Source organism: Polypterus senegalus, chromosome 2, assembly GCF_016835505.1.
Source record: "Polypterus senegalus isolate Bchr_013 chromosome 2, ASM1683550v1, whole genome shotgun sequence".
Taxonomy (NCBI): domain Eukaryota; kingdom Metazoa; phylum Chordata; class Cladistia; order Polypteriformes; family Polypteridae; genus Polypterus; species Polypterus senegalus.
The window spans coordinates 205,263,627-205,286,471 of record NC_053155.1 but is presented as its reverse complement, the minus strand read 5'-3'; the positions used below and the strand labels follow the sequence as shown (position 1 = coordinate 205,286,471).

Here is a 22,845-nt window from a genome sequence, read left to right as displayed (position 1 = left end):
CCCCAACCACATTAACTGGACTTGACTCAATGCTATTGTATGCAAATACAGATTTTACTCTGCAGATACAAGGAATGGGAATGGCATACAGATATGTCCCTGAAACTCATACCTTTGCAACACCTTCTTCAAGATACCACGGCATAGCAAGTCCAAGACAAGTAAATATATGTAAACAGAGCTGGAAAAGTACCATAACCACTGAAAATCTATGCGAGGACAAAGAGTCAGTGCTGTCTTCCATGGCAGGTGGTTTGTTTTTTATAATTTTAGATTCATTTGTTGGATATTTGATACTTAGGTTCATTTGATCCATCTGGTATAGGATTTAGCTCCTTAAACAACGGATTCAGAAAACAGATGAGTGTGTGCTTGGTTATATATATTACAGAGAAGCCACTGCAAAAGCCATGTTTATTGTGGGTGTATTATTACAATTAAAACATTTAACAAATTCCAGAAGACCACCAAATTCTAACAAATAACAAAACCCTCAGTCTCAATCTGATTAAACCACATTGTCTTCTGTACTAGAAGTATGCCCTTCTAGTTCTTACTATGTCAGCTGCAGCTCTCCTTTTTCCTCTACTCTCTGGCGCTCCTGATACCTACGTAAAAGGTCAAAGTCTTTAGAGCCTTGGTGATTCCTGTCTTGCAATATGGTTGTGAGGCATGGATGCTATCCAATGACCTGAAATGAAAACCGGACTCCTTCAGTACTGTGTCTCTTCGGAGAATCCTTGGGTGCTGCTGCTTTGACTTTTTGTCGAATGAACGATTGCTTGCAAAGTCCTGAATGAGACACATGACCTGGGACTGAACTGCGTGTCTGCCTGGGGTGTTGCCAATTGGGATCCCAAGCTGTTTCGTTGTGTGTTGGGTGTGGCAACGCGCTGTACCAGTGCATGCTCCCCAGCCTGACCTGACCACTCTGGCTGCCTTTCATAATTTATTTTATTGCTCTATACATTCTTTCAATCTTTTATTAGAACAGTTGTTTTCCATTAGTTTCACAAAATCTGATAAATACATTCTCTCTGCCACTTCATCTTGAAATGAATAGACCTAAAAGAGCCTGTTAAGTAACTTAAATGACAATAAATAATATCAGTGTGTAAAACCTATTGCACTTCTTTTCTTTGAACTATGAAATTTCATGTGCTGTACAATGAGACAAAAAGAAAATACAAAGTTTACAACAGACATTACAACTTCAACTTTTCTTCAATTCTTAAAATTCTCACACCTGTTTAATCCAGTTACACATTTCAGGGGACCAGACACAAGGAAGGAACCAGTGCCAACAGGTTACCAGCCCATTGCAGAGCCCATACAAAAACACTCCATTTGGAGGTACAACTTTAGGATTTGGGGCACCTGCTGGAAAAACTCCAAGCAAACATGTGGAGAATGTGCAAACTTCACATAGTCAGACTGGCTAGGAAATTCAAATGTAAGAGCCCTGAAAACAAATATTCTCAACCCCACTTAATCCCACTTAATTGTACTCATGTATGTCAAAGCCTATATTGGCAGCATTGGGTGCAAGGTAGGAACAAAGCTTGAACAAGGCACTCCTCCATTGTATAACCTAGTTTGTAGTCAAAGGTTAAACTTTTGCAGCATAAGAATATTTCTCTTTCAACAAATAAATGAATTCATTGATCAGTGTTCACTGTTTGTCTTAGGGAAGATGAATTGAAGATATTGAGTTTAATGTAAAATATACTTATCAATTTAGACCTCAAGTTTGCAGTTTTGAAGTGATATCTCGTGTTTTATTTAAAAAGTCAATGTAAAACTTATTTTACACTTAACAACATATGCTCATTTGTAATAATAAGTCAATTCCCTGAAGATACATAACAAAAACCCAAGATTCTCCCTTAGGTTTTCATTTTTAAAATAGACATTCAGGCATGAAGAAACATGTTTATTTTTTATCACTTAAAATAGCTGCTTTACGTTCAATAATTCACAAATAAAGCAAAATATCCTCAGAGGTCCTTCAACACCACTGAAATTAGGTTAGGCCTCTTTTGATTTTCTGCTCCAGTTTTGTGTTATCCAGTTTCCATAGTTTCCAAGTGGTCAGATTATATTTTTTCTAGCTTTTTTCTCAAATACTTTCCTGAACAAATAACCCTTTACCAACCAGAATATGGGTTTTGGATGAAAACTCTGGTCTCAGCATGATTTTTACTTGTAGGATTAACATTTTCTGTAAGCATTTTCAAATTCTCACTCCGCATTTTCTTTGATTAGCTGTAACATGAATGAGAGTCCTACTTACCCCCCACGAATACTCTCTACAGAAATCACAGCTCAACATGGGGCGTCTGCCATGCTTCGCTGTTCACATCTCACCAGATGACTACAAATCTGTGGTCCCAACAGGGTGCACAGAATGGTTTAAATAAATATGTTCTTGCTGTCAGCTAACATCAGTTAAAAATATATCCACAGATCAATACTCCATTCAGTAACGTAGCATAGCCAGGTTTAATTTTGTGGCCAGGTGCCACTCGATAAAACAGTATATTAATATTTTTATGTCACCTGTTTTATTTTTAAAGCTGCTCTCAATATTTATAAAAAATTCTTTTCATTCTATGCAACATGTTTAGGAAAATTGGATTCTTGAAAGTACAGGATGAAAAAATAGTGGTTGTAAATCAGCATATATTTTGCATTGTTTGCTCAACATTCATTTGGGTATTAATAAATGAAAGAATATCCAAAGTTAGATATTTTATTTTGATTTAAAAATGTTTGATTGTAAAGTATTGACTATTGGTGCTAAAACTGTAAATGTAATTGAATGTAAATGTAAGATTTTAATAGGCAGTAGTCTGGCACGGAAGACTAGTGGTTAGCCTTTGCTACCTCACACCTCCATGACACTTGGTATATACCCTGGACCAGCACTGTCTATGTAAAACTTGCACTTTCTCCATTTTTGCAGTCTTCCTGTTGGTTACTTTGACTTCCACTATCAGGGTATGTGTTAGTTAATTAGCAACTTGCACTGGCCAAGTGCCCTCTAAACAGTTCTTGCCTTAGACACTTTGCTGCACTGCAAGATTACTGTTCTGCAAAATCCTAAAACTGGACTTACTAGGTTTAGTAAACTGATAGATAGCCATATAAGAGGCATGCCCATTTTAAAGTGTCTATGCCACACAGGTTTCCAGTATAGTATTGAAGGGTGCACCAGCACACACACACCAGCTTTAAGCTAAATGTTTGTACTTTAACCAAACAGAGTATTTATGGGCTGGCCAAGTCTTTCATTTCTCCATTAACGAGTAAGCAGTGATTTAAAATATTCTCATTATTTTTTTTTTCCTGTTCTCTTTAATTTTTTAACAATTATCTTGAACAGGGTTTTTTTTTTATTTATACTTGGATTTCCTATTGTTACATAACAAAGTACTCATTTGACATTTCAGTTTAAGGTAATGTTTGATAAAATTTAATTTTAGTTTTAATTAAATTAAATGAATGTGAAGTATTGTATTCTAGTGCAATGGTTAGTGCTAAGAGCAAAGAGTTACAGGTAGCTGGGTGCACTCCAGAGACCGATGACGGCAACTGGAATTACTTGGATTCCTTACGTCTCCTTCCTCTTACATTCCTAAGATTCAGTTATACTTTTATAGAAAGCTCTAAATTGGTTTGGCATGAGTGTGTGTGATTGTAAGCCTGCATTGTCTTCAACACACAAACTAGCTCTTCATGCAGGTGGAATGAATTACTGTACATCCACCATGACTCTATAGTAGTAAATTGATGGATATTTATGAGTAGCACTGTACCCTAAAGGAGTAAAGGTTAAGTTAATTGTCAAATCCAACATGGTCAGATATGAATGAGTGCACATTGGTACTTGAATGTGACTAGCATCCAGTACTGGGTTTGGTCTTAGAAGCTTTTAGTCTGGTTCTGGTGCTCCATGACACTATAATGAAAAATAAGGATTTGCAAACTGAATAAATGTTAAGTTTTTTGGTAGCACTATATTGGTTTGGTACGAGGATATGTTTGTGTCTTGAGTTAGATTGGCAATACATCCAACACTACTCCCTACTCAGATAGGATCCAAGTCCTTCTGGTCCAGTCATGTTAAAGGCAAGATTAAAAATATCAATGACTGGATAAAATGTATGTATAGTAGATCATATATATGTCACAGAATGTAAAGTTTGGGCTCCAGCAGACCACCGTGACCCTGTGTAAGGATATAGTGGGTTGGAAAATGACTGACTGAATGTAAAGTTTAAATGTGAATATTTTTATATAAATAATATCTGAAAATGTACATGTTTTTGGTACATACATATTTTGAGTTTCATTTTCAAGCAGAAATAGGAGATGAAATGGACTGAATTCAACAGGCCCCCACATACTGAAGAGGACATTCAATATTCAGATATGCACATGTAATACGTACAAAGCAAATAGATATTGCTTTCAAGCTAAGTTTTTAAGTCTCTGTTTACCACACAGTATGTACATGTATATTTCTGCATGCAAGTATGAGATATTTTGTTTGTGTGTGTGTGTCCAGACTGATGGTAAAATAAGGCTTTTAGGTTTATGTGCGTGAATGCGAATCTGAACGTAAGGAAAATATGAATTAGTTTTTAGAAAGTGACTCTAATGTGTTAAACATTGCTTACGTGTGAAAATTTGGTGAAATTGCTTACAACAAATATTGACAAACAATATTCAGAAATTCTAAAACTTCAATTAAAGGTATATTTCAAATTAAGTATTTTCAAATACTTACAATATGAGCTACAGACTTTGCAAAGTTCTGCTGTCAGGTGGGTGCACAGAATCCCCTTGCTAAAGGTAATGTATAAGCTGTCAGTTAGTTGTTTTACAGGGTGGAATGGAGAGCATGGTTTTAAGACATGGTAAGCATACAGTACAGTGCAATATTATTTTCCTATTATCCATTCTCTCTTTCTATGATACAATGCTAAGACAAATTACAGACTTACACCAACTAAAAATGTTAACTATTTTACTGTTTAAAGGAACACCATTTATTCACCATGAACTATAATAAATAACTTTAAGTAAACCAGGGCCTACTCTTGCAAATTTTTGCCTAATTTATCTGAATAAAATTAACAGTACACATTTAAATAATTACAGAGTTGCATTATTGTATATATTACATGGTCAAAAGTTTGTGGGCACCCCTCCAAGTTGTGTTCAGGTGTTTCATTACTAGCAAGTGCTTAAAATCAAGCACATAACCATGTTATCTCCATTTTCAAGCATTGGCAGTAGAATGGGTCATACTGAAGAGCTGCGCCATAAGTCAGTATGTGAAATTTCTGGTCTTAAAGATCTGCCCCATCAACTGTAGGAATTATAATTGTGAAATGGAAGTGTCTACGAACAACAGCTGCTCAACCACGAAGTGGCTGACTATGCAAACACACAGAGCATGGGAGATTTAGTGCTAAAGTCCATGGCACATAAAAATCACCTACAAATCCTCAGTTGCATCAATCACAATGGAGTTCCAAACTGCCTCTGGAAGCAATGTCACCACAAAACTGTCCATTGAGAGCTTTATGAAATGGGTTCCCATGGCTGAGCAGTTGTACACAAGTCTAATGTCACTATGCACAATGCCAATCATTGGCTGAAATGGTGTAAAGCATGCCTAAATTGGACTTTGGAGAAATGAAAATGTGTTCTCTGGTGATGAATCATGCCAGGGACAGCATAGTGCATATACTAAGGATAATGGTCCATGGTTGTTTTACAGGGTTTGGGCTAGGCCTCTTAGTTCCAGTGAAGGGTACTGTTAATGCTACTTCATACAAAGACATTTTAGACAATTTTGCTTTTCCAACTTTGCAGCTGCAGTTTGAGGAAGAACATTTTCTGTTCTTGCATGACTGCCCCAGGTCCATAAAGACATGGTATGATGACTTTGGTGAGAAAAAGGTTGTGTGGCATTGCACAAAGTCCTGACCTCAACCTGTGATGGTTTGGGTCAGCTCCACACTCCCAACTGATCTTTGGAGCCTCTTGAACCCACTACCACTGAAAACATACCCGAGGGATAAGCCTAGCAGAAGAGGACAAAACATAAAGCAAGGAGTTGGTGAAAAGTGCTCCAGTGCTTTTATTAAAGCAATCAAACAAAACAGTGTCCAAATAAATAGTGCAGTAGAAAAATGTTCAATAAATAAATAATACGCAAAAAGACCAAGTGAAGGTTAAAAACAAGCCATTAAAATGGAGTTAAAGGCATGCAGTTTCCCTTTAAAACTGACGTCTCTCCAACTTATTCATTTCTTGCAGCACAGAGAGACATTGACCATCATGCACAGACCAGCTCTTCTGCCCCCTATTGAGCGCTGGCCACATGCTCCTTTCCTTGGGGCTCCATTCCTGTCCACCCACTTCCACTTGTGTCACTGGCTCCCTCGCACTCTTGGCCTTTTCTGTCCCATCTTTCAACCTCCGTTCTTACTTTTTGCTCTGAATCTCCATTTCTCCAATTCTTCCCCCCTTTTTCTCGTACCAGCTCTTTCTTATATACCCAGGGCCGTTTGAAAGAATTTGGGGGCCCTAAGCAAAATTGACATGGAGGCCCCCCGCACGCACGCAAAGGAACCACAGCATAGCCATACTGTACATATTTCTGCTAGCCTACCTGCTGCAAAATTGCACCATTTGTACAAGACAAGTAGAGCTATTTTATGTGTGTAATTTATCACTTACCACTGTCTTGTTTTTTCTTATCCTCCTCTTCCTTTCTCTTCTTTCTTTTTTGGCTTCCTGAAGCATAATTCCGCTTCATGACTGCCGAGGAAGTTTTGTATTTTGCCGGCAGCAGAGATCGCGTGGTTGGCTGGCTGCTGTCAGCGAGGGGGGCCCCCTTGAGGGGGATCCCGATAACAGTGTCATTGCACTTTACTGCATTCACTATCAATGGGGCGCTCACACAGTTTGTCGCTGCATTTTATTCTTAACCAGTCGTTGTCTTGGGGCCCCAGGCCAGCTCGGGGCCCCAAGCAATTGCTTGGTTTGCCTGCCTTGTCGCGACGGGCCTGTATATACCTCAGTGGGTGCAACACCTCAATCACGCAACGCAGGAAGCTGATGAAACAACTGAGACAGACTGCACGCTAACATACACCACCAATCCCCCACAACTGCGTGAGCACGCACACCTACGGAGAGTGAGCCAGCCAATTATTTATTTATTTATTAAAACGGCCACCCTTTTCTGAGCTGTGAACCCATAATACCTCACAACCCTACTGAACACCTTTAGGTTGAATTGGAACAACGATTGCGCCGATTATTGTCCAGCAGCAGTACCTGGCCTCACAAATACTCTTGTGGTTAAATTGGTACAAATTCTGAAAGAAACACTTCACAATCCTGAGGAGAGCTTTTCGAGAAGAGTGGAGACTGCTTTGGTGCAGAGGGGTGGGAAGCCATGTGTAACTTGATATGAATGCCCATGGTTTTGGAATAGGCTGTCCAACAAGCTTACTGAGACATCGTAGGCAGGTGTTCACACACATTAGTGTAAATTTAGACTATTCATATGGTTGGTAAAAGGGGGTTCAGTGTCTTAATGGTTAGCTGTGCTGCCTTTTAGAGCATCCTGAGTTCAAAGCGAATGTCTGCTTGTTGTCTGTTGTCTCCCCATTTCTATGTTGGTTTTTGTATTTGTCATGTAGAGTAAAAATGCTCAGAAAAAAATGATGTTTAGAACTACCAAAATACCGTTCTTTTAGGTATCATTTGAAATTGTTGCTGTGTATTTGTAATATCTAGAATTTCATCTGATTGTAAAATATCCTTAAAGGAAGAGGTTGATCTGGTTCCTTAAAAGAAAGAAACAGCTTTCTGACTGTAAGTATATATACTAAATGAAAAGTGTAAAAAGACTCTTGAGACATTTTAAGTTCGAGTTTTTAGGAATTCTGCCCCTGAAACTCTGTTAAGTGCTGCTTCAGAGTGTGTACGTTGTGATGGGGAATTGCAGGCATTCTGAGATCTGCCTGCAACTGGTTACACAGGAGTGCTTCGCTGTGACCCCTCACCTCTACTGAATATGAAGCCGTTGTTTCTTATGTAATTTACATGTGAAGTTGTTGAATATTTTAGTCCTCTAATTGTGACTTCAGAAGCTTGGATTTAGTCGTATGTGCTCCACATATCAGTGACAACGACAAGGACAGGACAAGGGATTTCTAAGCCTCCAGAAGGAAGACAGGCTTAGAAGCATAAGCACCACTACCTCCTGCAGGAAGAAAGGAAGTGGGATAGGAGATAGGTTTTAGATTTATGAGCCCAGACAAATATATGGGACAGGGTCAATAAGTAAGTAAGTTGTATAAAGTCGGACTGGCTAGGCAAAGAGCAGACCAGATGATGATTTGATGAGAGTGGAGGAAGCAGACCCAATAAAGAGCTGCCCCTAGATGAGCTTACCAGGCAGAATTGAGCATTACTACAAGATAAAGTGCTTCTTGAAAGAACAAATATCTAATGCCATCAGGTTGTATTGGTTGGATAACCACATTTTTTTTTCTGCTTTTGTTTATAGCACTTGCTATTTGATAATATTAAAATGTTAAAACATATTATGCTTGCTTTCCTTCTTATATGTTTTGACCTGTTTTATCCCCAAGAATTGATTAACACTTCTGTCAATCAAGTGTGTAAGAAACAGGTTACAGTGACAGTCATACATGGGTAAAGTCTGAAGCTGGTAAACTGCAGTGCTGGGTAAAAGTGAATTGCATCTGTGAAATGTATTTCCCTAAAGGAGGGTAAATTTAAGAGTAGATAAACAGGAGTAGTGACAGAAGTATAACATATTACTGTAGTCTACCGCAAAAGAATCATGCATTTGATAAATGGGGATTTTTGTTTTAAGGAAAGGTATCCTCAAAAGCCTTTCCAGCAATAAAACATTTAGCGCTGTGAGAGAGTGAGGAAGGTCAGTTTAATTTAATAGTTTAGTAAAACATTCTCACAACCCCTGTGGTGGGTGGCCTGAACCCTTGCCCAGCCAGGATGTCCCTATGATGGAGGGACCGGGAGAGAGGACAAATCCATGGCAATACCACCCCTGAAACATGAGAGGGCAATCCCCCTGGATTACATCGGGGCCATGGATTTGGAGCTTAGAAACTCAACCCTGCTGGGGCCCATGGCCACCACCAAGGGGCGCCTGGACAGTTCTGGAGCCCTGGACTGCAGCAATTCGGCAACAAACGGAAGTGCTGCTGGTGCTCTCAGATCCCCTTCTGGCAGTGTTCAATATTTAAAAAAAGTCAGAGATTTGCAACATGCAGTGCTACAGGCAATCACATGGAAGACAGATTATCACGAACAAAGTGGATGGAGAAAATATTAAAAGTATTTTCAAAAAGGCTTCCATTTATAATCTGTAAACCTCTGTAAACCATCCCATAGTTTACATACAACACAACAGCGGCTGTGCAAAGTTTCTATCTTAGCTCCATATTGATGTGTGAAACCTTGAACTGGGATTCTTTAGCTCAAACTCATATTTCTTGCATGTTTCCATATTGCAAACTTGAAATGTATTGTTGTAATGTCCACAGTTTCTTGGTAAGATATATGAGGATTGTTTTCCTAGGCTCACATACAATTGTTTACAATGTTTGCACATTATCCAAAATCTGATAAATTATTTGTAATAATTTTCTAATTTACTGAATTAAAACTATCCTGCAGTTTTTCCCTCTATCTTTTTATTGAAAGGCTAAACTTTCTCACCAGCCCATCTCTCTTCTGTTTCTGAATATTGCGAGGCAGTCTGACTGTTTGAGGAGAGAGCAGTGTATCAGGTAGAAATGCTTTTTTTTTTTTTGGTTCAACAGTAAATTGTATTACCCGTGGAGTAGGTGACTGACAACATTTATGGCATATAATCTTCGAATTTGCTTTGTTGAAGACACCTGCAAAAATACCTTATATCTTCAAGGTTTAAATATTTGTATTCCATAACAATATATACATTGTGTAGCACAATGTTGGTTTTTCCTTTGTGTAAGGATGTAGAAATCAATCATAAAACAGTGGAAAACTGTGTTTGGATGTAAAACGTGCAGAACTTGATCATTAAATGGTCTTGGTCAGGTAGGCAGTTTTTTTACCCAAAACGTTTTGGAAATAAACTAATATAAATATATGCTGCAAATTCTGTGAGCTACTCAAGATAAGCCATCATCTTCTCTTTGCTTCACCATTTGCCACGAACATAAATAAATAATAACTTTTGAAATATACATGATTGTTAAAAACATTCCACAGTTGACATAACTCAGTGATGTATTAGTGACCATAAGAATCAAGTTTGGTGTACCTTAACTTTCTCTAAGGAGTCTTTAAGTTGTTGCTCATTTCCTGGTTCTAGATGAATAGCAGCAATGCTATCTGCCTCCTCCAGCCAAAAGTTAAATTCATTCAGATCTTCTTGTAGTCCTGACAAGATGTTCTTTTCTTCCTGTACTCTGTATTAACAACAAAAAAAACAATAATTAAAATTTAAAAACAGAACATTACTATGGTGCTCTTCTCCCCTACTACAGGAGTCTGCAGACCAATAGGGATCCCCACAGGTATGGTATATTACTTTCCTTTCCTCACAAAGCTGGCCAATGAAACATACTAAAAAATGTGTTTTTAAATGGTAGACATATTCTACTGTTGGCCTACGTGATTTGCACTGTGCAGTGTCAATGCAGATTACAGCATGTTAAATGTAATATGTAAAAATATTTTAAAAAACATACAAAATTACGGACCATTTTTTGAAAAGGAAACATTTAGAACAAAAAATAGCTAGTAGTTCTGCTTTGAGTTCATCTTCCAAAATGAATCATTTTCCAAAGCAAAATCTAAATGTAGACAATATGAGGCTTCATACATAGAGTTTGGATTTGTGCTGGTAAAAATGACCTTGAATTTCCCAAATGCATTCTTTGCCAAGAAACCCTGCCACATGACTGTCTAAAGCTGTCTACAGATAAAACAAAGTGAAAGTATAATTAAGTTTGGTTTTTTTTTGCATCATATTGCATCACCTGAGTGAAGAAATCACACAACCATTACGGAAGACCTGATATTACCTGCAACCAAAGACACTGCTCAGTAATTACTTGGAGAAGAAGCTGCTCTTAAAAATGACACTCTTCCTTTCCAGCCATCATTGACAGATATCTGACATGGCTGAGGATTTGATAGAACAGGTAAAGGACAGCTCTTGGTTTACATTGAAGTTAGGCAAAAGCTAACATAACAAAACTATTTATTTATGTTGGATTTATTGGACATGACAAATTCATTAATGAGCTTCTATTCTGAAAAGAAATTGAGGGGAGGACAACAGGCCGGGATATGTTTGAAATTTTGGAAGTGTTCATGCAGGCAAATTCAACTGCCAGAGTCATCACTGTAATAAAGGTCGAAGCTCCAGGTGCCATAGATATGTACTGTATGATTCACCGTGAAGGGTTTGTTGCTAAAGAAATGGATGATGAATTGCAACAAGTGTTTTAGGACATTGTTAAAATTTTCTACAATATCAATGCATGCCCCCTTTAAGTAAAGACTAATAGGCAAACTGTGCAGTAGCAAGAATGCCAATTTTGAAATACTTTTCTGTATTCTGAGGTTGGTGGCTGTCTTGCAGGACAGTTGATTAATGAGTGTTTGAACTACTCAAAGAAATGCCTGAAATTGAGACCTCCCAATTTACACCCTGTTTTGAAAATAAGTCATGGGTTCTTAAGCTTGCATATTTGTCTGACATCCAGTATTGCAATTTTTGAATAGTCTGAATCAAAGCATGTAGGCCAGTGATCACAGCATGCATAAGTTGCATGATAAAGTTCAAACATTCGTACAAAAACATCAGAAATATAGAAGACCTCTATTATTGTCACAACTGACATATTCGAAGGAATAACTCAGCAACTATTTCATAGAACTATACAATTAAAATTAGATTAGAAATACATTTGAATTTACAACAAATATTGCGAGGTGACAAGAGGAATTAATTGAAATTGACAATTACAGATGTTTGAAAAAGAAATTCTTGGCTGTTCCCATAGCAAAATTTTGGAGTAAAATCAGAAACAAATATTCAGTTTTGAGTGAAAAATCCATCCAATGACTCTTTTCAACAACATACTGGTGTGATTTAGGTTTTTTCAAACACAAACAAAAAACAGAGCATGTCTAAATGAGACGAATGACATGCCATTGTCACTAAGATACCTGCAACCCAGAATGGACAAACTCTGCAAGAATATCCAAACCCAAAAGTCTCACTTTAATGAGTTTGGATGAGTTTTACTTTTCAGTGTGAGAATTGTATATTTTTGTCATCACGGTAAAATATGTTTGTTTGATTTGTATAACGTGCACTGTGTTTTAAAAAGATTTATTACAACACCTTAAACAGGTAGTAAGCATATATAGCTGTATATTCTAGGTACTGTATGTCGGACATTTTGTCATTTATTGGGTGGGGTAGGTAGGGGAGGTCTTCAGCCTGGATCAACTCAGTTAGGATGCCTTGACATGAAAAAGGTTGAAAAACTGCAATGACAGGTATTTAAAATAGTTAAGGGTATGTTTGATACATACAAGATACATGAATTAAATTCAGAAGACTGCAGGCAGTGTGCATTAGAGGCAGAGGATCAGGACTTTAAACAGCAAAAGTGCTGGTTCTACTTCTGACTTACTATGTGACCTGGAACCAGCCATTTTACCTGCTTGTGCTCCAGTTACAAACAATTTATAATATACAATTATACAATAGCTCTATACATGTAATCGTATACAGTTATTGGTCCAGTTTCAACAATTCCACTTGCCCAAACTTGTTATGTAACATATTCAAACAATTACTGTTTTATGGAACAATTAAGCTGCTAAGGGCTGTGAGATGTGGTGTTTCAGAATATTCCACCTCTGCTCTATAAAAGACAAATTTGGAAAGACAGCTGGCAAGGGACATGTGCTCATGACATAAAGGTATTCTTGCAAGATGGCAGCTTCCCTGCAAAAGACTGTGTAATGAAAACCAGGATCTTCTCTATGTAACAATTTATGGTCAAATGTCAGGCAGGAAGTAAGTAACCTTATAGTAGCCCGATGACTTCCACTGTAAGTATATTGACTGACTTGCATGACATTTGCATTGTCTCCATATCTCCGTTTGTTGTTCTGGTCATTATTGGTTTTTGACAGAAAAATGCACATCAGACTCATATATAGACACAATTGCTAATGGTGGGCAGTTAATGCCAGTTGTATTAATAAATGCTGTAAATGGAGACCCAGTCATTATTCTGTGGCTCAGACCAATACTGTTTGAAAGTGTGATACCCTGTTACATTTCTGCTGGTCCTCCCCCAGCTTCATTTCTCTGGGTCTCCCACATTCTTCCTGGAGGCAGTGAAGAATTTATTCTAACCACTGCCATTAGCACTGTTCCATAAGCAGGTCTTTACAGGCGATGTGCATGAGACTCATTCAGTGAAGACTGACAGATGTGCCACTAAGAAGTTCTTGGCATGATATAAAGCCAGTATGTGTCCAAAACTTATAATCCAACCCCGTCCCACCGAATTATCTTTTCTGTTTTGTCTCGTAAGTGTAGCAAATACACAACCCTAATTTTATCTACTTACCCTTCCTAACAGGTTTGCAAGGAACTGGCAATTGCCCAATCAGGTACAACTGTTTTTGTCACAGGGTGAACATAAAACAAGGGCTTGTTGTCCTATCTAGATTTTCCTGTTTCTGAAAGGATTCTAATGTTTCCAAGCTATAGTAAGTTATTTATTTTTGTATTTGTTAAAAAAATATTTATATATATTTAAAAATGTAATGCCTTTTAGATGGGCTGTAAACGGAAAGTTAATAGATTAAAATAAAAAAATAAAACACAGTCATGTTACTAAATTTATATCAATCAATCACATGCTCTCATGCATACTGCATGACTTCCACAGAACACCTATCAGTGCATGTAATTTGCACACATACTTTCAACCAAGAGAATCATCAACACATCTGCAAATCTCAGACAGCAATTTTTCGGTATTTTTGTATTTATACACTAGCACTGATTGCTCAGCAGCAGAAGCACAAACCCTGTGTTCTTCAACATGTGGCACTCATGCTGAACAAGATAATGATTGCTTGGTAAAGCTGTCTTTTATTATTTACCATTCATCTGTAATAATATATGAAAAAAGCTACCAATGTGAAGTTGTATTTCTGAGAACATTGACTTAGACTAGCTCAATAATAAAAAATATCACTGTTGTGGTTTATTTGATTGCTCAAAATGAAACAAATCAGTGGGAAAATGAAGCAAAAGAGTTTTAAAAATGTTGCGTGTGTTTGCTGTCTTTTTTTTTTTTTGTTTAATAGTGCACAAGTAATAACACATTTGTGTAACTATTTAGCAGTCAATGGACAGATGAGTTTCTGTAGAAAGACAAAAAAATCAAATGAGAGAGCATTTCCTCCCTAGTAGATTCATTCTTAGTATTTATTTATTTTAAACAGCAAACCATATGTAGCGAACAGGCTCCACTGCAAGTAAATATGGTATATGTAGTGCAAATGTTATATGGGATTGTCTGGCATCTTGTCTTGCCAGGACGACATGCCAGAGTGGATGGACAGTGATGGACTGGCATCCCAACCAAGTTGGAAATTGATCCCTTGCCCAAAATAGAGAGCAGAATAATGGGAAGACTGGGGTGAGGGTTAGCATGTTTGGAGTATATACTACCCCGGCACAGTAAGGGGCAGCATCCTGGTGTCGCTTCTCCCATTTTTCAGGGGGCAGGTTGGGAATTGTAGTTCTGTGGGGCATCCATACTGGGTGTCATGGATGTTGCCAGGAGGAGATGCACGGATGGATCATCCCTACTTTGTGATATTTCTGCCTGACCCAGAAATACCTCCTCCGGACTTTGCCCAAACACTGGAAGAACATTGGGGAGTCAGAGTTGGGCGGCAGAGGACATCACTTGCATGGATTTACAGTTACATTTATTTATTTGGCAGATGCTTTTATCCAAAGCAACTTATAATATCTGAGATACAATTAATTACATTTCTTTTGGTTTTACCAATTGGAGCACAGGCGTGTGAAGTGACTTGCTCGGTGTCACTGAGAATTTGGGAGGAAGAGAAGAGTCCCTGTGTAAATAGTACTGTGTAAAGGTACTTTGACAAAATAAAAGCATTATATTTGAACCCATGACTGTGTTCGTGTCAATTGTGTCCAGGGTTTGGGGCTCAGTGATGTTCCACAGCAGTTACTTGCATGGTCATTATGTATTGCATATTGGTTTATTAGAGTTGAACCTCAAGCCATTAATCACTCTTTTCAACAAGTTCATTGCAGAACTGCATTATGGTGAGTGAGACTCTATCCCAATAAACCTATGGCATGATAGGCACATCCAATAGAATTTATGAAATTCTGTTTGCTAGCAGTCATAAATGAAGTCAGATTTACTAATTGTCATAAAAAAAAAATCCAAAAAGTCAATCCTTAGTCTCAACTCAGAAATTTGGAAACTTTAATTTTAATTGAACAACAAACTAAATAAAATGGGCGGCACTCTGGCGCAGTGGTAGCGCTGCTGCCTCGCAGTAAGGAGACCTGGGTTTTCTTCCCGGGTCCGCCCTGCATGGAGTTTGTATATTCTCCCCATGTCTGCGTGAGTTTCCTCTGGGTGCTCCGGATTCCTCCCACAGTCCAAAGACATGCAGGTTAGGTGCATTAGTGATCCTAAATTTTCCTTAGTCTGTGTGTGCCCTGCGGTGGGCTGGCGCCCTGGCCAGGGATTCATTCCTGCCTTGTGCCCTGTGTTGGCTGGGATTGGCTCCAGCAGACCCCCGTGACCCTGTGTTAGGATATAGCGGGTTGGACAATGACTGACTGACTGACTAAATAAAATGCTCAAAGGACATCAAAAGGCTAGCTGCAATGAAAATGTACACCTCTAACCTTGAGTGTGTACTGACTCAGCTATGCGGCAGCAGTATTTAAATTAGAATGGAATTAGAAGATGGGTTGTGATTTCATTAACAGGCAAAGGCTGATACCAGGGAGACAATCTAGTATATAATAAAACTATGCTCTCTGTCTGTCTGTGTGTGTGTGTCTGGTCCCTCCAAGAAATCTGATTAGTCAGTTTGATTTTGGTCTGACAGGTCAGTTTCACTTTGGCGATACAATCAAGAGAGGAAGTGCCAGGTCAGAGAGGTTGAGGAGGCACACAAGGAGGAGAAATCAAAGTATAGGGGGCACACTGAGAGTCAGCTTCAAGGATAGTACAGTATATATCTGCAAGAATACCAATGAGGTTTTCACAGTGGGTAATGGGGGCCTGTCTACCACTGCTGAAAGTCAAAAAGCGAACCAGAGATGAGCGAGGTGCACCAAAATGAAAGAATCTGAGAAGTATGCTTTACAGGAACAAGATCTAGAGAGGGAGTGCCAGGCAAGAGAGATTCTGACACAAGTAGATCCCGAGGAAAGGCCTACTAGAAACACTGAAGAAATACATAGGGCAAGAGATATCAAATATTTTACCTGTCTTTGACAGAAAAGTTGGCTAATAGTCTAATAAACAAGCTCAGTATGTGAAACCAAAATTGTAATTCAACAATCTTAGAGGAATGATTAACAAAATAATTTTTTTTTTACATAACCTGTGCTAAGTCTTAAGACAAAGTCATAGTCAAATAATAAAAGAATGGCAAAAATCAAATCAAAGCACTTAGGAGAATGTTCTTTTTTTCCTGTATTCACAATCTTGGACAACCAGGAAGTGCATAACACTGGCATCTAAACCTAAAACATCAATGATGTCAAGTGATGCACACCTTCTGTTGACCTTACCTAGCAACAGTACAGCAACCCTCAATAAAAAGGTCCCAAAATGGCAGTGCTCAAAAGATAAACAACATGGCACAGTGTGAGAATGTATTGGATTTCTTGGTCACCAAAACCCCCAAAACAATGTCTGAAATATTTTTAAAGACCATTGAATAGCTGGAAAAATGTAAAACAAAAGCAAGGTCATGAAAGGGAATTCATCTTTTTTTTACATGGTGGATGAACATTTTTGTAGATTTTACACTTAAATTGTTTAACACCATTAACAATTTCCCAAACCTTTTTCCATGACATAGTTAGGGGAGTCAGAGTCTATCCCAGCATCTTCTGGCTTTAGGCAGGTAAAACCCTAAACCAATGCCTGTTCGTCACAGGGCACACATCACCATACTCACTAAATTTAAAGTTACCAACTGACATATCACACAACTATTTATGATGACAGAGTAAGCAGTAGTAGTCGCAGGGATGTGTGGGAGAATAAATCAAGTTGAAAATACTAGTGAAGACAAAAGCCAAAAGGTCAAAAATGACCATTGAACCAAAACCCAAAATAAAACATCAAAAAACAAAGTAAAATAATATGAAACGTTTTGATTCACTGAATGGTGTAAAGGGAATATCCATCCATCCATCTATTTTCCAACCCGTTGAATCTGAACACAGGGTCACCTTGCGCCAATCCCAGATAACACAGGGCGCAAGGCAGGAACCAAGCCCGGGCAGGGCACCAACCCATCGCAGGACACACATACAGCACACATTAGGGACAATGTAGAATCGCCAATCCGCCTAACCTGCATGTCTTTGGACTGTGGGAGGAAACCCACACAGACACGTGGAGAGCATGCAATCTCCACACAGGGAGGACGCGGGAAGCGAACCCAGGTCTCCTACCTGCGAGGCAGCAGCGCTACCACTGCTCCACCATGCCGCCCTTAAAGGGAATACAGTATCTACACCACAAAGCAATTCTCAGTCTAGGACAATGGCAGTACCACAATGCCCATTTAAGAAGGGTTGGCACAGTGATACCACATGGTATGACTTCCAGTAATGTGACACTGCTGCTAGAAATAAAGAAGCTCAAACCAAAAAGATGATACACAAAAAAATAGCCATAATGACTGAATAAACTGATAAAAATAATGATAAGTTCAAAATATGTAAAGGAGTAACAACATCAAAGTAAAACTTAGCTGAGAGTTGCACAAAACATAAAATTCATAATAGTAGCTATGAAGAAGCAGAGAAAACAATTACACTATTGTTTTCATTTGTTCTATTTGGTCAGGTTTGTTATTAGTTCTTATTTAGTTGATGCCTTCATCCAAAGTGACTTACAACATATGAGATACCATGGATTACATTTCTTTTGTTTTTGCAATTGAAGCAAAGGCAGGTGAAGTGACTTGCTCATGGTCACACAGTGTAAGTAAGCAGGGCTTGAACCCAAAACCTCTGAAGTCCAAAGCCTTAACCACCACACCACACTTAAAAGCCTTAACTACACCACAACACAAATGCACATTGTATCAGTGCAACCCACTACTTTCTAAGAGAAATTAATTTACTGCCATTTACGCAACTTTGACATTCAGAAGGTTCCTCAGGAACAAAATATTCCTTTTAAATTTCTTATTTGCTAAGTCTTTCTATTGTCAATGATGCACACTTTGCGTAATTCAAAGATTATATTTCAAATGGGTTTTCTTCATTAGGTTGTTAAAGCACTAACCCTGAGTTTAGGTCGATTAGTACAGCAAGAATAAACAATAGCACTTTTTACAGTAGTAGGTTTACTATAACTGTTCTTCCTGACAAATTCTATGCTAAGGGGTCCATCTCCATTTTTCCCCTAAGTGAAGGCTAAATTGAGACTATAAAGTTGTGTCTCTTTTTATGGCCAGCTATGACCACTAATGACTGTGCATTGTTACTCGAGAGACAAACCATATATCAGCATAGTGCTGTCTACTTCATTGAGGGGTAATTAGAATTTATTTTAGAAAAGTTAAGTACCTTGATCGCCACATGCTACTACTTTTACTTCAGCTTACCTTCTCTGGAGATGCACTACAAATTTTTACCAATAGAAATTTTTGAAAGAATTTAATTTAAAAAGAAGTATAAACTAACCTATGATGAAATAATAGTGGTGGTACTGTCTTCAAAGACATTCAGTTATTAGAATCAAAGAACAGAAGGCTAAATCAGCCCATGAGCCCAGCTAAATATTGTAAAGCAAAACACTCAATGTCAATACGCAGTGGGAGGATAAAACTGGAGTTCTGTAAATAGTAACACACGCTCATTTGGAGATGATATGCAAAACAGGGCTTACTTTTAATGGAGTTCGATATAACTAGTTGTCCTGTTGTGCATGTTTGATCACAAAGATCTTTTATACTTCTGTTCTAAAGTATGCTGGCGCTTTTTCACTATACAAACTCAACTGATTTTTCTGTTTGTGGATTATTATATTTTAAGTGAAATGAACATATAAAGACACCATCCAAATATGAAGCTCAAGAAAAATGTGTACTAGTCACAGTGGACAGAGGCTGATTACACAACTCTGTTGGCAGACACTTTCTGCTTACAGCTGCAAAATTTCAATCTGGGACTTCTGACCTGACTCTTGAGTCCTCTCCTTGAGTCCTGCAAAAATTCTGAAACACTGCACCCGAGGGGGTTTAAACAATATTTGCGCAGAAGTTCAGTATTTGGATATTGGTGATTGTCTTTGATGCAACTGGGCGTAAATTCAGAGTTCAGCAAAATGAATATACCTGAAGACAAACATTTGACCATAAACTTGTATGCCTAAAGAAACTCAGTTTAATTTTATTTTCCAAGCCAGATTTTTTCCTTTCCTCTTTTTTTTAATCACCCAAACACTCCATCTTGTATTCACCAGACACTGACCCTAAATATGCAGGAGCAATCCCATTGTAGCTTCTGATGAAATTATATTTCTGCCTTCAATGCATTTATGGGTTGTATCCCTGCAATCAGCACATTTTCATTCCTAGTACTTAATGCGTGGGGAAATCATAAATGCAAAGCTAAACAACAATTTGCATTTGTCTCAATTATGACCTCAGGCAAAGGAGAGAAAATGATGCCTGTCTTAATGAAGTATTTTCACTTTCTTAATAAAAATGTGAATCAATACAGGCTGATTGTACCTGATGGCCCAATGGAAGGAGAGGCTAGAGATCAGTGAGTTTCTAACCTCTGCTCATGTTAATTTTGCAATATGAACATTATTCTGAAAGAATAAATAAGAAGTTTTAACAAGGGACAACATAAGCTTGCAAAACTCTTGTGTGTCTTGAATAAAATATATCCAGATCTGTTAACCTGTTTTTGATAAATCAAAAGTAACTAAACAAAAGGTCCTCAAAATACATTACTGCTAGCTTCAACTACTTCCTAAGGCCTATCTCATCCCAGCAGTACCAAATGAAAGCATATTTTCTCAATGTTCAATTATCCCTTCTAATGTTAGGGAAGTGTATACATTTTGCAATGAAGTGAGGCGGGAGGATTTGCTTTGGGAGCAATACAGTGCAGCCAGCAATGGAAATTCTATTAGTGGAAGACACAGGTGAGGGGTTTAAAAGTATCCCGTTTAGAAAAAAAAAAAGCAAATGACAGTGATTCACTAAAAAAGTGAATAAAGCAGGGAAAAATGGAAAAGATGTTTTAGTACAACCAGGGCTGGATTAAGGAGGATAGGAGTCCCTGGGCTAAAGGTAGTTTTGGGGTTCTACCTACACAAAATACTGTAAGTGCTATACACATCAACTTCAACGTTAGAGTTCCACAGAATAAAGTAAATGACTACTACTATGTCTTAGCTTTAAATTTATGGCAAAAATCTGAAGAACATAAAAAACTATGGGCTTACTCCCTGAAATGGACAGAGACAATGTATGGTGTATCAAAACTTACATCCCTAGTTAGCCATTGCTGTGCAGATGAAAAGTAAGCAAGTAACCATCACAACCCAACATTTGAAAAGTCAACTATAAAACCCTATTGCAAATGCCTACAAAAACAAGAATATCAAATACTGCATAGGTCATTCTGTATACGAACATAGCTACTGTAAATGTTTGATTTTCAAAATTGTACTTTTCTAGATTTCTTTGCAGAAAAGTCCATGATCTTATCACCAAAATCCAGTGTTTGAACCAGGTTGCTCTCAATTGATTTAGTCTTTTCAGTCCCATTGTGGATCTGCACCCTTTGTTCACTAGCCTGAATTTGGAGAAACACCACTTTTCACTTGCATTTGTGACAGGCAAAGTTGGGAAAAGGCTTAAAGCAATATTTATACTTGGGAAGATATCCTGCAAGTTTTTTTTTTTTCTGTAAGAAACCAAAACAGCTCTGGAGTGGATGAAATGCCTTTAGCGGTTGTTTGAAATGGACAAATTGAAAACAACTGTTCCACTGGAACAATAACCACAAACAAAATGCAGCAAATGATATCAAACTCGCAATCAGTGAATAAGGGAGATTCACTCATAAGAGGCCCCAAATATTCTGTTGTAACTCACAATTAGGATGAAGCAATCTGAACCAAAAAAATATGCTATATACCTTGATGTATGTGTAATTGATTGCATTACATGCGATGCTGGAAGTGGTTTCCACTTTCTGTCAAATACATTTCGACACAGCGCTCTATGTTCCTGAATGTATCAGCAAGCATCTTGGGCGGAATAGCAGCAATTTTACGTTGGATGTTTTGCTTCAAATCTTCCACAGTGCGAGGCTTGTTCCAATAGACATTTCCTTTGAACATAACCCAAAGGAAGAATTCTGATGGTGTCAGATCCAGTGACCGTGGTGGCCAAAGCCCCTTTGAAATTACCCTGTTGCTGAAGAAGGACTCAATTTCTGCCATGCCCCTTGCCAATGTGTGACACGTTGCTCCATCTTGCTGGAAGTAACCTTCCGTTAACTCATGTTCATCCAGTTGATTCTGACATCGCTTAAAACAAATAGGTGAACCAATATGTTCGCACCATGAAAACGTGCTGCTCAATACTGTGCACCATCACCCTGATGAGAAGTCGAGTGACTGAGTGAAGGGGTACAGGCGGTATGTACCCAGAAAAAAGATGTTAAATTTCACAATGGTTGTCCGGTGCGTAACTCATCACTCTGACGCAGGGGCATCCTTGCTTGTTCAAAGCTCCATATACTGTGGTTGCACATTGCATGTTGTTTCGTTCAGACTGTTTTGTTCTAGCAAGAGTTATTACAGAATCTTTCGAGTGAATCTACCTGTGTGTATATATATATATAGTAGTAGTATATATAGTAGACCCCCGATTCAGAAATTGCGGCCTCAGCCATTCGCGTATTTTTCCTTAGAACCTAACTAATGATTGTTACCGGAAACTGCAAATATCATCCCCAATTTTTATGGCTTTTTTCGTGGCAATACTGTACTGTAGAGAGAACAAGAAGCAGCTGTAGAGAAAACCGTGACTTGGGATGGTGAAAGTAGCCAATAGAATTTGAAACTGCAATTCCCAGCAGTCCCTGCAGTGGCTCTGACTGGTCTTCAGCTGAGGGTGCTGGGGCTGTTAAAGTCAATGGATGTCAGCGTGGCTTGTGTTTCAAGTTCCTGTCTGTCTGCCTTCTGTTGGGTTACCTGTACTTATTCATTTTATCCTGAATCATTTCATGCTGTCTACCTGTGTACATGGGGAATGTAAGTGGATTCATGGTCATCCTGCAAAAAAAGGAGCGCTCCTGAACCCGTCCACCGGTCTTCACCATTTCAAGAACTACTGGAAAGACTATCTGTACATTCCCATTTAACGTGAGGATCACTGGACTATCTATTT

At 38.3% G+C, this 22,845-nt stretch overlaps 1 protein-coding gene across 12 annotated transcripts in view; it reads right to left on the bottom strand.

The window, feature by feature from the left end:
- dmd (dystrophin) overlaps positions 1–22,845 on the bottom strand; it is a 2,654,580-nt gene that overhangs the window by 1,031,584 nt on the left and 1,600,151 nt on the right. For all 12 annotated transcript variants that reach the window (XM_039745194.1, XM_039745193.1, XM_039745197.1 and 9 more), the window contains one exon: positions 10,391–10,538. In XM_039745194.1, coding sequence (XP_039601128.1) covers positions 10,391–10,538 — 148 coding nt within the window. The remainder of the gene's footprint in view (positions 1–10,390; positions 10,539–22,845) is intronic.